The following is a 16,476-nucleotide window of genomic DNA, read 5'->3' as shown; positions in this document are numbered from 1 at the left end:
ACAGCATGCAAAGAAACATGGTTGTACGGAGACTGGACTGTACCATGCTGTTTGTAGATAGGGGGCTTTCTATAGATATTATCTTTGACTTTAGTCTCTGAGAATGGAAGACAAAGAGAGGAACAGAATAAGAAAGAAGATGAATAAAGAAGCATGAGTTATTAGAGCATGGAATCGGGGAAAAGAAAAGGCAGAAAAGGCCGTATATGACGCTGTAAAGGATTCCAGATATTGTAGTACATTTCATTCATCATGTTCATGATTGGCATGCATGATTAAGCATTTTGCCTTTGACAAAATCTTTGGCTTTGAAAAATGGATTTTCTGCAGTCAGAATTATGTATAACATTATAAATAATGAAAGCTTTATCTAATTTTTAACTTAGAAGATAGAAATGTCACCTAAAATGAACTGAGCCAAGAGGAAAATACAGCGATAAATGGAGTAATTGCAATGACATAATTTCTTAATAATTAACACATGTGTCTCTCTGCAGCTTGTTTAGGTCATCCCAACCTCACGTCTGCTTCTCAACTATTACTTCTAGAAAAAAAATCATTTAATGTAACACATGTGGGACATTTTAAGAGCTGTTTCAGCATCTGCCAGCATTGGAAACAAGACGTCATTACAATAATGGGCACAAAACACATGAAACTGATCATTAGATTTATTTTAAACATATACAGGGACGAGCAGTGACAGTAACAAGTTTCTTTCAAGCACTAAAAATAGGGCTTTGCTTAGAATAGTGACTTATAAATGTATTAAACTGATGCAAATCATGATACAATGATGTACAAAAATGACTGTGACCTTTCACAGAACAATATGAAGGCAGATTATGAATAAGAAATATTCAGTCTGCCAGAAGTTTTCATAAAGGCAAATATGTGTTGAAAAAGAGGATTTAACATTGTACAGAAGTGAGGACAGATCTGTGAGGAAAAAAACAGATCCCTGCTGATTTACCATAGTTAGCTAAATAACAAGTGTTTTTACACCTACCTGGGATATGGAAATGCCGTGGGGCCGCCACATATGAAGAGGAAGGAGATTTGCCATCAGAGTAGGTGGAGAGACTGGGGGTACTCCGACCGCTTTCACTACCTCGGGGGGTGAAGGTCATGGCAGACACAAAAACGAAAAGGAAAGAGAAGAAAAGTTAACAGGGCTGCCAGAATGATGATTCATTTAGTCTTAGATCTTCCAACAAACCTCACAATACAGCCAGCTCTAAAAAGTATAAATTTGTCTTTGCGTTGGAGTTTGTGAAAATATGTTGCGTTTATACCGATGGCATCTGTTCAGTAGACACTCAAATTTAATTTCTCTGTTTGAACTGAGTGGAGCCAGTACGAAGTGGACATGACTGTCATTGGCAGGCTGAATTGTGATGTTATCATCATACTCGGAAAAAAAATATTAAGTATTTATAATCTCAATCTTTTACCAAACTGAGAGTGAAGGAGAGAGAGAACCTCTTTTTCAAATGCTCTTTTAAAGTCATTTACATATGTTGAAAGCCAAAATACACAAACAATAATCTCTTTCTCTGTCTCCTTTGTCTTTTCTTTCTCTCTTTCACACACACTTGCAACTGTTCTTCAGACACATGCACACACCATTTAACACACAAAGTGCTGTTAGTAAAAATTCACCCTGTATCAGGGGAAAATCTTCCACACATCTGGAGCTGGGGGAGTAGGAAACTGTCATAAAATACATAAATTACTCATTAAAATATGATTTTATGGATTGCGACGCCCTTCTCATGTCCACTTGGTGTAATGCAGCATTTCATCACATATTCTGTGAATGATTTCGATCTTCAAGGTCTTCAATGATATCACACGATCAAGGCAGCTACAGTTCGTGAGGTTTTGCATTTGTAAAGAAGAGGCAATTTTCCTCTTGTGTGGCTACTTTACAAATAAGTCAATTAGAAAGCTAAGTGAATCATAAACGGCACACACCAAACACAACCTCAGTGCACTTTCATGCAGCATTAAAGGGTTGGCCTGGAACTACGCAAGGCCTAAGTTTATGCCACTGTGCCTGGCAAACTGACCCAAAATTACAGCTCATCAGTTTACCCTTTAATCTTCTCCTGTGAACTTTATTCCCACTCTCTCTACTTCTTGCAGAGAAACCACAAAACCCCAAACGGTTTCATCATACTCTCCTCCTCTTCAGAGACATCTTATCTTTATGAATAAATTCTTCCCAATATATTCTAGATATTCATAGAATTTGCATGTTCACAGTAGGGTCCAAAAACCTGAGATCTGGGGAAAAAAAATTTAAAACATGAAATGAAGAAAAAGTTTTAGGATTTCAAAAACCTTTTAAACGATGTTATGATGTAAAATGACAAAATACTTCAGATTTTGTATTATTTCTAGGTCACTAATCAAATTACTAATTAAATGCAAGTTTGTGATATTGATCTGTGTTCTGAAATTCTGAAACGTCTACACATTTTTCATTTCTATACATGGTCTCAGACTTTTGAACTCCACCTGCAAACTACTGCCTGTCTGAGTATGAATGTTAGGTCAAATAAAACACTTGAAAATGCTGAAAAGGGAGAAACAACAGCCACCAAGTAAATGGCAACATTAACACAAACATACAGACAGTCACTTTGAATATTAGATGTATGGTGGAAAATTTCACCTTAACAGATGAAGCACAACATCAACTACAGTACAACAAATAAATGCATATTGATGCTCGCCACCAATGTTCGCATTTGTCTTTGTGCATTAGGTTACTGTTTCAGCTCAAATATAATGAATATCAACATGTTTTCCATGCAAAATGTAAATGGAAAGTTGGACATAACAACTCTGTATAAACACAATACCAGCAAGCATAAAAATGGACTGGTCCAAGGACTGAACCTTGCGGTACACCTACAATCTCACATTACTGTAATACACTGGTGATACACAGTGAAAGAGAGACTGGTTTTTAGGGTTTACCGTGAGAAGGCAAATTGAGGTGCAGGGCTGTCCTAGGCCTACTTTCAGACTTTGCTTCTTGTTTGAATCCTGTCTTAATTCCTGTTCAGGAAAGGTGGATGAAGGATAGGCTAGTAATTCTATGTTTGTAATTCACTAGTCCTTCAATGTGAATGCAACCCATATGAAGCACTAAGAGTTATGGAGCTTGGTCCAATGGTTCTTTTGTGTTGAAATCCAATTCCAACAGCTGGAGCATCATGCACTTTGTGGCATTAGTCTTACACCCTTAAAATAGCGTTTTTAGTATTGAACTCATTCATTCATATTGTCAGGGGGATGTGAATCTTGTACCAACCAAATCCAAGACCATAAGCTCACACACATGCAGCATGTGGTGATTTGTACTGGACAAAAGCCTGCAGGCAGAACTGTGGTACCTCTGAAGTAAGGGATGTAGTTGTGCTGTTGGAGCAAAGCCAGAGTAGTGGGGTTGAGGGGCAGGGCCACACCACCACTCCCTGCCTGTGGTGTGTTTCTACCACTGCCGCTGTACAAAGGCAGTGGGGAGGAGCCTCTGGCACTACCATGGGCACTACTCCTCCCCGAAGTTGGAACAGGCAACAAGTTGGAATTTTCTGGATGAATGGTGTATTTGACACTCAGATATTGCTCTGAGCAAGAGACCCAGATGGTCAGGGAAGAATGGCAGTAATATGAGATCAGCAACTATACTTAAAAAAACAAATGATTCTTGAATTACTTTCTTCCATGAAATTCTGTATCAAATCAGTTTATTGTGGTTAAAAATGTAATTTTAGAATGGAATGCTTTAGCTCTGTTCCACATCTTAGTGAACTGCCTCACTGCCTACTGTCTTTACAACCTGCATTGAATCTCTTAAGTGAGTGATTTGGAATGCTGTACAAAAGATGATATCAATACAATGTTGAAAAAAGTTGTGATGCTTAATACTTTTGTCAATACATTTTTTTCTGATTCATTCAGTCATGGTGGTGCTTTTTTGATGAATTGTGGCATCCCCTTCTTTAGAACAGAAAAACGCACTTCCAAAACTGTGACAACAAAGATGGAAAAATAATTCATGTATTTAAAAATTGTATTTCCATCTCTGTTGCAACAGTTTTGGAAATGACTAACTGTACCCATATGTACAAGTCATTGGTGTTTGATGATGAGTTTTTGGCTCAAGGTATGCATTTAAAGTCATACCAGAGGTGCAGCGAGGGACTTTGCTTTCTGCAGACCAGTCAAGTTCTTCCACACTGACTGAATCAATCATTTCTTTTTGAACCCTGCCTTATACACAGAGGCATTGTCATGTTAGAATAGAAAAGGGTCCTGTCCAAACTGTTGCTATAAAAGTAGAAGCACACAATTCCCTAGAATATCATTATATGCTTAAACATTAAAATTTGTACTCATGGAAATTACTAAAGTAGTCAAACCTGTTCATTAGAAGGGGTTTCCCAATATTTTGGCAATATAGTGTAGTTACACAATAACTGTGCAGGTAAGAATAGCTTTGTGTCCGTAAGTATCATCATGTATGTGGAGGGATACCTGGTCTGCTGTAGGTCTGAGGTGAGCGGGAAGGAGTATAGCGGCCATAACCCCCTAAAGAGCTGTTGGAGCTGGGGCTGGAGGGCCTCCTGTGCCTGGGAGACTTTTCCCCATCTCCCTGGAATCAAACAAACAGTTTTTCAGTATGATATTGAAAGCGTTAGACAATTAACAATGTTAAACGGTAATCACTATGGCACTGGGACACACAGGAGGATATAAAGCTGCAAAAGAAACACAGATGTAACCAGTTTGCAATAATCAGTCCTAACTAGAAATAGGCTGATCATTGAGTGATTACACCACAGAGTTTTCAAACTGAAGATGGTGAAAAACACACAATACTGTTCATGTCTCCAAACCACAACTCTTCTACTTCACAAACAACTGCTCACAAAATATGAGGAAACAAGGTCTCATTCATTAATCATGCACATATTTGTGTGTGAGAAGGTATGTAACATTTTCACTTAGAAATGGTTTCATCACGTAATAAGTTCAAGTCCATATTCTGAATAAAAATTAGATATGTACATATATTCAGTATATATTGTAAGGCATGATTAGTGAACAAGACCCAATGAAACAATAACGGGTCCTGTTTCTTCATGTTAACTCTACTGTACCTCAGTTGGAGTAGGGGTGAGTTGCTGGGGTGACTGTAAACAAAGAAAGCAAATGAGTAAAATGGACTTGAATGCAATGATAGATATGTTCATGAAAAAATGAGATTTCCCCCTAACTAAGTTACATTGAAACTACTGTAACGCTTCAATGAATTATGATTTTTAGCCAAGCTATGATTATATATGATTGCATTTAAAATGGCACTATTGTAACAAATGAATGCTGTAGCTGTTGTATGAGTAATTATGCAATCCTTTTGCTTTTATGTCACCTATAAAGATACAAAACTGTCAAAAATGAGAAACAGCAAATAGAAGATACAAAACTGTCAAAAATGAGAAACAGCAAATAGAAGACATGTATATGTTATTCCCTCATGTAAGCCTGTATGAGGGTGTGTGTTTGTACCTCTCCAAAAGTCCTGTCCTCCACAGGGTAGCTCACATAGGGTGAGTATGAGAGCATGTCTGGTCTGTCAATGTTGTAGATCGCTTTGATTTTAGGAAGAGCAGCCAGGTCCTTGTAGTCCAGAAGTTCATCACCCAGCTTTGCCTTAAGAAAAAGCAACATTATGGCTTTAAAACTCTCTCTACACATATAGTTATTTGTAGGCTTGTGTGTTGCTGCCCACTGGTGGTGATCTTGAACAAATGAAAATTAATAAAGAAAAGAATCATTTTCAAATGCACTTACATAGATAACTCTGCTAGGGGAGCCCGATGCACTGGAGGCAGGAGCAGAGGTGATGCTCTCAGAGGAGGTTCTCCTCACCTGGAAACAAAAACAAGGTGAGAAAAACAAAGACACTAAACCCTAAAAGGAACAGGGACCAAAAGGCATTTTGTTGACTCAATTTAAACCCTGTACAAAGTAACATGAGTGATTATAGAACAATTCCAATGTGGCTGTTACTATTGTGCGGCATTAATAAGAGTTTATCAGTTTTCACACAGGTTATGAAGGAATCAACAGAAAGGTAGAAAATGTTTTGCCGTTAGGACAGAACAATACTTTTTTTTGGTGTTATATAGGAACAGATACACAGTATAATGCAATAAAAAATAAACATCATCTGTATTTTGTCAGGAAAAAGTAAACAAATGTGCTATAGTAAATAGGGTTTTTTTTTGTAATTAACCTCAATAAACCTATAACAGTTTGGTTATAGATTCATTAATATATATTGTAAAGTAAGATATATAAGAAATATTCTCTAAAAAGGCTTATTATTTTAAGCAATTTTGCTTCTCAAGTCAATGTTGCAATGATGTTTAAATATTCAAAATGGACAAGACAAAAATTCTTATTGAGAATTTTTTTTTTTAAATGGCATATAGGACAAGTGGGAGATTACTGTAAGTTGCACACTTAAGGGAAAATGGTCTGTCATTTTTTTAAATCAACAAACATCGAGCAATCATAAAAAAACATTGAGTATCTTATTACAATAAGCAATGCATTCAGGGTTGATTCACAGTGACTTCTCTATAGCCACACACTCATTTTAAAGTACTTGTCCAGACAATGTTAAAACTTGTTCTTTGGTTCCTGATGTTTACTGGGTGGGACTGGTGGTAGCCTACAATAGCCTGAAAGCCCCATTTTGGACTTTAGTGAGCATTCTATTCAAACTAAAAGCAGTTTGGGAAGTAAGCCCATGCAGAAGGGAGAGGGCCGCATGTCACAAACCTGCTCAGGTACATTGCAATGGAGATCACTGAGCTGAATCCGCACATGTTTCTGCAGGGAAAGGGTTGTTACAGTGAAGCGCTTCCACATACTGCATATCACCGTTGTTTAACTAGCTGGATTTCCTGTTAAATGATTTTGCGTAATATTTCAGAGCATGTCAGCTACCTAAACCAGAGCTCCTTTTTCATTTGCAACATCTTAAGGATAATATTTAAATCCGACACCTCTGCTGACTGTCTTTTTAGGGTCTGTCACTGATTCTAGACTTTAGTCTTTAATGACATTCAAGTCAATAAAAATTGTGGATCCGCTGATAGCAGTGTTTATTTGCACACTGTCAGTCCTTGTCTTGTGTTTCCCCTCCTCTCGTGTCCCTATTTGGCCATCCTCGTTCCTTTAATTAATAGTTAATGTGTCCCCAGCCCTGCATGTGATTGCCCCACACCTGTTTCTGTTCTTCCTTGCCAATTTCCCTGTGTTTATAAGCCCTGTGTTTCCTAGCCCCTGTGTCCGGTCTAACGTCATTGATGTTCGTCTCTCCCCAAGCTCCTCGTCTCATTGTGTGTGTCTCTCCAATAAATGTGATTATTGGAACTCCTACGTCTCCTCGCTCCTTGTGTCCCGAGAGGGAACGTGACAGAAGACCGGACCGAAACAGAAGTAAGCGGCGCTTTTCCACCCCCGCCTTTTTTTTCCGTTTTTGAAAGTTTTTTGTTTGCCCCTTTTTCCCCGCTCCCTCCACGGCGATGGAGTTCACCGCCCGCCTCGGCGCCCTCGTTTTGCGGGACCTCCCCTTCGTGGAGTACGCGGAGGAGTTCTGCGGGCTGGCCAGGAAGGCGGAGCTGCACGACGCCGTCATCCTCCAGCTCTTCCGGCTCGGGGCCTGTCACCACCGCCCCATGAACCTCCCAGACACCACAGGATTAACCTGGAGAGGAGGGATTTGCCTGTGTCTGGGAGATGTCCGGGCCCGAGCCAGTGTCAGCCCGTCCTCGTCAGCGGCTGCCCCGAGCCCGCCGCCACTCGCGCTTCCAGAGCGCCCCCGCGAACTCGCGCTTCCAGAGCGCCCTCCAGTGCCGACTCCTCGCAAGTGCCCGCAAGTGCCGGCCCCACGCACGTGCCCTCCCGTGCCGGCCCCACGCACGTGCCCTCCCGTGCCGGCCCCACGCACGTGCCCTCCCGTGCCGGCCCCACGCACGTGCCCTCCCGGGCCGGCCCCACGCACGTGCCCTCCCGTGCCGGCTCCACGCACGTGTCCTCCTTTGTTCCCGCTGGTTCCGTCCAGCCCTCCTGAGTTCCCGCTGGTTCCGTCCAGCCCTCCTGAGTTCCCGCTGGTTCCGTCCAGCCCTCCTGAGTTCCCGCTGGTTCCGTCCAGCCCTCCTGAGTTCCCGCTGGTTCCGTCCAGCCCCGCGCTGCAAGAGCGCCCCCCAGTGTCCGCGCTTCCCGAGCACCCCCAAGTGCCGGCTCCACGCACGTGCCCTCCCGTGCCGGCTCCACGCACGTGCCCTCCCGTGCCGGCTCCACGCACGTGCCCTCCCGTGCCGGCTCCATGCACGTTCCCGCTGGTTCCGTCCAGCCCTCCTGAGTTCCCGCTGGTTCCGTCCAGCCCCGCGCTGCAAGAGCGCCCGACAGAGTCCGCGCTGCAAGAGCGCCCGACAGAGCCCGCTCCTCTGTGGCTCCCAGGGGGGAGCTTCCCCAAGAAAATTTTGGGGGGGGGGTAAGAGGGTCACAGCCTGTGTGGCCGGGCCAAGGGCCAAGGCCACAGAACCCCTTGGGCCCGGAAAAAATAGGCCGTGGCCTCCCGAGTCCCCTGACCCGCCCTGGCCTCCCGAGTCCCCTGACCCGCCCTGGCCTCCCGAGTCCCCTGACCCGCCCTGGCCTCCCGAGTCCCCTGACCCGCCCTGGCCTCCCGAGTCCCCTGACCCGCCATGGCCTCCCGAGTCCCCAGACCCGCCATGGCCTCCCGAGTCCCCAGACCCGCCATGGCCTCCCGAGTCCCCTGACCCGCCATGGCCCCTGGAACGGGCACCGCCCTGGAGGCCTCCAGAGCGCCCACCCCCCCTCCCCATTGGATGGTGTTAGGCGTGAGGACACGCCTTCCGGAGGGGGGCGTAATGTCAGTCCTTGTCTTGTGTTTCCCTCCTCTCGTGTCCCTATTTGGCCATCCTCGTTCCTTTAATTAATAGTTAATGTGTCCCCAGCCCTGCATGTGATTGCCCCACACCTGTTTCTGTTCTTCCTTGCCAATTTCCCTGTGTTTATAAGCCCTGTGTTTCCTAGCCCCTGTGTCCGGTCTAACGTCATTGATGTTCGTCTCTCCCCAAGCTCCTCGTCTCATTGTGTGTGTCTCTCCAATAAATGTGATTATTGGAACTCCTACGTCTCCTCGCTCCTTGTGTCCCGAGAGGGAACGTGACACACACATTGTCTGCGTTGTTTTTTTGCCTGATTCTCTTAAGAAATTTTGCAAATCTGATAACAGCACAACCTTGCAAAATTTGCATAGAGAAATTCTCCAACTTGCAGGATGTTCTATGAGCTAGACAAACCAGACTACCGCAATCTTGCATATTTTACTGGGACCGCACAACATCACTCCACCACTGTGATCCAGGCACCATAATCAGCACTATAAAAGCCAAAAGTGAACTCGACAACATGCATCGGAACACTTGCCCAATTACAACACTTCTCCATTACTTCAGGAATAACAGCTGCCATGACCAACTATTCCATCATTTTTCTGTGGGCTAAAGTAGTGAGTTTTTTTAATAAGGTGCAATATATAATAAGCCTAATTTACAACAACCGAATGACTCCGTTTCAGATCCTTTAGTTCCTGGTCATATTAAATTACAGGTACATTAGATGCAGGTTTTTGTGTTGCAACTGTTTAATGAATTCACCCCCCTGTCTTCAGTCACAGTTTTACAGTTTGCTTAGATTTACCTTACTCTTCTCCTCCATACGCGCTGCCTGTCTGCAAGGAGGATGCCAGATGGAAGAACCTGTGAAAGAGAAAGCCCAAAATAAATAATAAGTCCATGTTAAAAATTTAGCTGGCTCTAAGAAATATTTGACACCTAAAATGGCTCGATTTCATTTTTTTGAGTCACTTATGCAATTAATTTTAACTAACTGGTGTCATTATTAGTGGATTTATGAGGTCAGTTGCCTTCAAGTTTACACAGCAATACATTCACAAGTATAGTACATCACATTAATTATAACATTAATTACATTCTTTTTTTCAAAAATTGTCTTGACATCAGGTAGATAAAAAGTCAGTATGATTCATTTTTAAAAGACATGAATACTTTTATTCAGAAAGGATGCTTTATATTGATCAAGTTTTTGTAACACTATAAATGTCTTAACTATTTCAGATGCAGTTCTTTTGGAATATTCTACTCATCAAAAAGTCCAGAGAAAAATGTATCACAGTTTCCACTAAAACACTAAACAGCACAACCATTTTGAACATTAACAATAACAAGAAATATTAGTTTAGCACCAAATTAGCATATCATTAGCTGAAAATTGAGCTTTGCCGTCACAGGAATACATTATAAAAATATTACTAAAATAGAAAACATTTTTAAATTGTTGTTCACAGGTTTTTTTTTTTTTTTTTATCAAATAAATGCAACCTTAGTGGCACTTCAAAAACATTTTAAAAAAGAACAGTAGTGTGCATTTTTAAGTGGGGCTTAAATAATTTTTTTGGCCACTGTATCTTTAAAGGTGCCATAGAATGAAAAACTGTCTTTACCCTGGCATATTTAAATAATAACAGTTCTGTACATGGAAATGACATACAGTGAGCCTCAAACACAGTTTTCTCCTTCATATGTAAATCTCGTGATTAAAAAAGACCACTGAAAAACAGGCGAATCAGAACATAACACCGACTGTGACGCAACAGTCGGGATCACTACGCCCCCAACATTTGCATAAACCCGCCCTTGTTCTAAGCCGGCCGAACCATCAGAAGCTCTGCAGGTATTGTAAATAAACAAGCGCGGACAACAGCGAAAATAACAAAATAAATGTTATGTTCCAGGCCGTGCAGGGATGGGTTGGTGTCTGTATTCAGAAAGGCACAGAAAGCAAATAACGCGAGCCACTAAAGGGACATGGTTAGCTCCTTGCTAGCGGTAGCCTGTTACAGTACATAAGATTTCACTCTCAATAAGGAGAGATGAGGATGATGGCGAATGACTTACAGATCCTGAGCACCACTGACAAGCATCTGATCTTGTGAAATGTGTGGTAAGTACTGTTGCTCCATAATGTAAACATAGTTTGTGTGATCGCGTCTCTTGAAAGTGAAAATATAACGCGATCGATGGATCGTTCAAAAGCAGTTTCAATGCCTCGCATATTAATAACGGCTCCCTGATGCCCGCGTTTTATATACAGTATAATTACCCGACGATATAACTGCGAGAGAAAGTATTTAAATATATATTTTCCTCCCTGTGCTTCCTTCTTGCTGATGAGCCGTACTGTGAAACAGCCAATCAGAGCAGAGCTCATTATTATTCATGACCCTGCCAAATAAGCCAATAACAGACCGTTTCATTCTAGGGAGAAATCCTAGGGTTGTAAATGGACATGTAAAATCGTTTCTGGAGATTTTTTGCCCTTACCTAAGCCACATACCTTCTGTGTAGATATCAGAGAACAATTTAAAATACTGTATCAATGCATTCTATGGCACCTTTAAACTACCTCCGTTCTAAATTCAACAAACATATTTCACATAACTTATCTGTCTGAGGAGTTAGCATGTTCATATATACCACCATATCAACTGGCATTCATAAACTAAGTAGCGCAATCATTCACCCTTTGAATGAGTCAGCAGTCTTTCATTTTATTTTAGCCAGATTGAAAAAAGGCTTCTAACTGATTCTGCTTTCTAAAAGCACATCTGACTATAAATATCCTTTGACAAACTGTAATGCAGTGAGTTTCTGTGGTAAATCACTGCACAGAGTTCAACGAGATACTGAAGTATTGCAATGTTTGAGGTGGAACACAAGAGAATATGATGTCAAAATGTGTGTTTTTTTCTTTATAATTTAAGACAGATCAACTATGGAATGTATTCAGGCTTTGGATGTGACTGGTTTGAGCTGGTCTAGCTCTATATGACTGTCTATCGCTGTTTAAAATACAAAACAAACTAACCATTCTTGTTTTTGTCAGTACAGATGTGTTTTCTTAAGCATAAAACTCCAAGTATACATATGATTCAAAAATCCTTGTCAGTAGTCATCGGTTTTGTCTGTGCCTGTCTGTCTGGTATCATGCATTCTCACACAAATCATCACATTTAATTTATCCTCTCAACCGTAACTGTTGCTAATCACAGCCAACAAATCTATTTTCTTAATCAATAATTTTTATATTGTTATACTTTTGTTGAATATAATATGTAAATACACATTAATTGTCAAATTAAAATAATTTACTAATAAAAATAGAAGCAATATTCATTGTATCGAAGTATTTGTTTTAATAAAACATCAGCAAATTTCTGTATCTGAATCAAATCATGTAAATTTGATGATGTTTAAATTACCTTGCAGGTACATCTGCTCCCCCTCCCCAAACATCTGCTCACAACGTGCACATCTGGCACATGTGGGATGATAGTGTTTTTCTCCAGCCTGCAGATAAACACAAAGCAGGGCATATATCAGTCACTCACCTTCACTGCAGAAATCCCTCAATGAACACATTTTATATACTCATAATGGAGGATTATTAAAACTGCATTTGTCTTAATTTTCGACAATGTAATTAATTGATTTATTCCTCAAATAATTCCCTTTATTTGCAGTTCAAATGCTAATTTGATAGCGGTAGGCAGGGGGACACCATCTGCAGTAAATATGTCTGAACAGTAGAGGGACCACAGATGCAAAGCTGCCACTCTTCTCTTCTGATAGCCACATTTCATTTGAAAACTTTTACCAAAAAAATCAGTATGTCAAATTCAGAATGTTTTTTTCCTCTTTTGACCAAACAATTCATTGTGAGAATTCATCATAATAAATGGGCATAATTTGAGACAAATAAAATGCCGTAAATAAATTGTATTGGTATATTTTATATACACTACCATTCAAAGGTTTGGGGTTTGGTAAGATTTTGTTTTACCAACGTAATCATAGGGGAACCACTTTTGGTGCTGTATAGCACCATATCTTTCAAATTTAGCATGGTAGTGTATTATCACCAAAAGAGAAAGAGATAAAGTCTTGTCATTCTCTATTATTCTCTCTAACTCTATTAATTAATCTGGTTATCAATCATTTTATTGTTTCTTGAGAGCTTTGTCGGGCTGTAATTTTGCACTATTCCTTTAAATATTAATTTCCAGTTAGATTTCGTTCACGAGGTAAATAGCTCCATCCACCCTGAAAGAGTACAGATTAGTCAAATCAATCGTTTATATTTTCCAGTCATCCATTCTTCATCAACCTTCATTAAGTCCTAAAAGACTCATCTGTGATCAGAAATTTTTAGCATGCTGTGTCACACTCCTTTTAGTGTTCAGCACAGCTGTAGATTTAATTTCTCATGTATCAAAACATGCATTGGAAAATCTACTCAGCCCCTCCTCCCTCTCCATTCACTTTCAACACAGTTACAGTCATGACATTTCAGGCTCGCATACAATTCCCAATAAATGCTACAGAGTAAATAAGACCTGCAAATCATCCTCTGTTTGTGCTCTCTTTCTGTTACATACTTTACAACAACAACAAATGGAACAAATCCCCTCAAATACACAATAAAATCCTTTACCTTTGATTACCTCAGTACCCCGATGCTGTCTAGGCTTGTGACCTGACATTACTCCTGAAAGGTGGGCTAATTATTCTTGCTAACATTAGGATACCTGTATCAACTCATCTTCAGTTCATGTAAAAAATGTTGCCGAGGGCAAAAACAAATGCCAAGATATTGTTTTGTATGACTTCATTTATTTTACATCTGCGCAAAGCACTTGGCATAGAAATTGTGTAATTAAATCTACCATCCTAAACCATGATGTCACACAGTGACTCCATCTAATTTTGGGTTACCGAGAGCAAGTGCCAATGGGACAGTCACTATAGCAACAGTGTCCCACTCCTGACACACACACACACAGATACACTTATTTATAGAGCTTTAAAGTACACAAAGCTGTAGATCTTTATGTATATGTAACAGGTATGAAATGCACACCTAATTTAACAAGTATTTTTACAAGCAACATTTACTCATATGAGACTGATAATGGGAAACGTATACAAAGAACAACTACTACCTAATAGGGTGCTTGTTAGGGTGTAGCAAAATAGCTGTTTGAAGAAAAATTTGGAAAAGTTTGCATGTAAGTACAAAAGAGAGTGAACAAACCAGAAAAAGTGAGAGGCAATATGAGGAGATATATTGTTCTATACTATAATTAGGCTTCAGATGGGTTGTGAATTGACTGTCTGAGATTGTCTTTGTAAGCACCCACTCATCTTCTGCCCCCTCCAACATGACCACTGTGATTACAGAATACCAGCCTGAAGCTCTCAGATGAGAATTAAAGCCTTTCACACACATTCAAAGCAAAAATATGATAAAACTCAACCAAGTCTTGCTATAAAATCAACATAAAATGGCATTAACAAGCAATGTGACATCTTTTAGAGTGAAACAGAATATTCGATGAGAAAAGCAAGACTTGATTGCGTTAGGTATTGACTTCATCAAATGTAGCCAGAATTACAGTTCTGTGGCTTTATTTTTGTCTGTTTACTTTGAGACATCTTGGTTTTTATGCTAGTGCACCCTTAAAAGTTTACATAATTTTTATTATCAGAAATGCACGTTAAATTTGAAATCTGTCTCTTCTAAGAAAATGGATTAAAAGAATGATGACTCATCTTGCACTGCAAATTTTTGTCCAATCAAATGTTCTCTAGCATGAAAATGGCCCTCCCCCTCATTCATGGCTGTCATGTAACCATATTGGCTATTTAAAAAAAAAAAATTCTTAAAAATATTAAGAAAAACATTTTTCCCTTCAATATGTAGGCCTACTGCACAAACCAGTGTTGTTACTATTAATGAAAAACATTTTCATTAATATTGTGTTAATATTATGGCTAAAATGTGTTTAATGTCAATACTGATGAAATTTGTATGGTTTTTGAATAATATCGGTCTTTAAATGCAAGATATATAAAGTGTACCTGAAGTATACTTGCAATACTTCCAATTTATATTTCAGTATATCTTTAGTTGGACTTTAGCACGACTTCTGCAGAGTTAAAGTGCATTGAGTACAAAATTAGTTGTTCCAATTTAGCAGACTTTAAGTATTTTATAATTGTAATATTTTTATTAAGTACATAAATATGTAAATGTATTTTGTATACTAAGCATGAAATAAATGCATTTCAAATACATTTTAGTATATTTATTTTTCACTAGGGCTGCCTTGTCAACTACCTGAAATAAATAAATTTAGGTTGAAGTACTAAAATCTTAAAAACTAAAACTGAAATGAAACAAAAATAAAAACTAAAACATCTAACAAAATCTAATAATAAAAGCTCATTTAAAATATTAATGAATACTAAAATAGCATATAAATAACACTGGTCCAAACTTTTAATTTCAATCTTGAATTTTTTTGGAAAAAGACAAGAGGGTTTTGTTTTGATTTCATGTGGACTTTAAGCAATGTTAAGAAAATAATTAATCCATCCATTCATCTACTTCCATCTATTAATGAATCCATTCATTAAAGGACCCCTGACAAATAGAAAAGATTTCTTCAAACCTCAAGTACTTTTCCAGTGATGTATTTCTTGCAGGTTTCACACTGGATGCCAAACATGGCGTGGTAGTCTGCCTCACAGTAGGGAATCCCATCCCTGCAGAACATCAACACTCATTACAGAAGATGTATTTCACTTGAACTCAAAGATGGTGACATATCTCTGTTTGCTCTCTGGCCTTGAGAATCCCCTGTTGTTTCATATTACAGCACATCAATTACATCGACTTCTTCCAGAGAGTTCAGCAGGCTTGCGGATCACCGTATCACATTACTGTGATCGATAAAGCACACACAAGCACCCATCTACACATTCACACACAGAGAAGAGTAAGAGTGGGACTAACTTGCTGATATATTCTGCATTAAGCACTTTATTGCACACTTTGCACTTGAAGCAGCCAAGGTGCCAGTGCTTGTCCAACGCCACCAGAGACTGTTCATTTTTAAACTCCTTTCCACAGCCACAGCAATCTGCAGAGAGAGCGAGACAAAAGTATAGTGCATTACTAATGAAATGGCAGGGAAAGCTGTCATTGCAGACATTTGGGAAATGAATGAGTGAGTGTGTGTAAGAGAAAGAGACTAACATAGAATGGAATAGATTGCAATGCAGAAACACAGAGTACTCACTGTGCACAGCCTGTGGGGATGCCGTGCTATTGATTGGCATAGGCTGAGTGCATTTCTCACAAACGCACTCCTTCCCATTAAACGTCACGCGGCCCCCAGCTGGAAACGGCTGCCTGCCAGAAATACACACACAC

At 39.9% G+C, this 16,476-nt stretch overlaps 1 protein-coding gene across 5 annotated transcripts in view; it reads right to left on the bottom strand.

The window, feature by feature from the left end:
* LOC306852334 (actin-binding LIM protein 2-like) overlaps nt 1-16,476 on the bottom strand; it is a 65,804-nt gene that overhangs the window by 11,086 nt on the left and 38,242 nt on the right. For 3 of the 5 annotated variants that reach the window (XR_013782573.1, XR_013782575.1, XM_079389070.1), the window contains exons 4-16: nt 16,343-16,455; nt 16,057-16,183; nt 15,713-15,806; nt 12,461-12,548; nt 9,820-9,878; nt 6,868-6,918; nt 5,872-5,949; nt 5,587-5,730; nt 5,178-5,210; nt 4,552-4,669; nt 3,408-3,641; nt 1,010-1,111; nt 44-97 (exon numbers count right to left, since the gene is read on the bottom strand). Coding sequence is in view for 1 of the 5 variants with exons in the window: in XM_079389070.1 (XP_079245196.1) it covers nt 44-97; nt 1,010-1,111; nt 3,408-3,641; nt 4,552-4,669; nt 5,178-5,210; nt 5,587-5,730; nt 5,872-5,949; nt 6,868-6,918; nt 9,820-9,878; nt 12,461-12,548; nt 15,713-15,806; nt 16,057-16,183; nt 16,343-16,455 (1,295 nt within the window). In the remaining 4 variants the exon portion in view is untranslated. The remainder of the gene's footprint in view (nt 1-43; nt 98-1,009; nt 1,112-3,407; nt 3,642-4,551; nt 4,670-5,177; nt 5,211-5,586; nt 5,731-5,871; nt 5,950-6,867; nt 6,919-9,819; nt 9,879-12,460; nt 12,549-15,712; nt 15,807-16,056; nt 16,184-16,342; nt 16,456-16,476) is intronic. The other 2 variants (XR_013782576.1, XR_013782574.1) reach the window with 2 other exon arrangements.

Source organism: Barbus barbus (genome assembly GCF_936440315.1).
Source record: "Barbus barbus genome assembly, chromosome: 32".
Lineage (NCBI taxonomy): Eukaryota > Metazoa > Chordata > Actinopteri > Cypriniformes > Cyprinidae > Barbus > Barbus barbus.
This window is presented reverse-complemented; position numbering and strand designations above follow the sequence as displayed.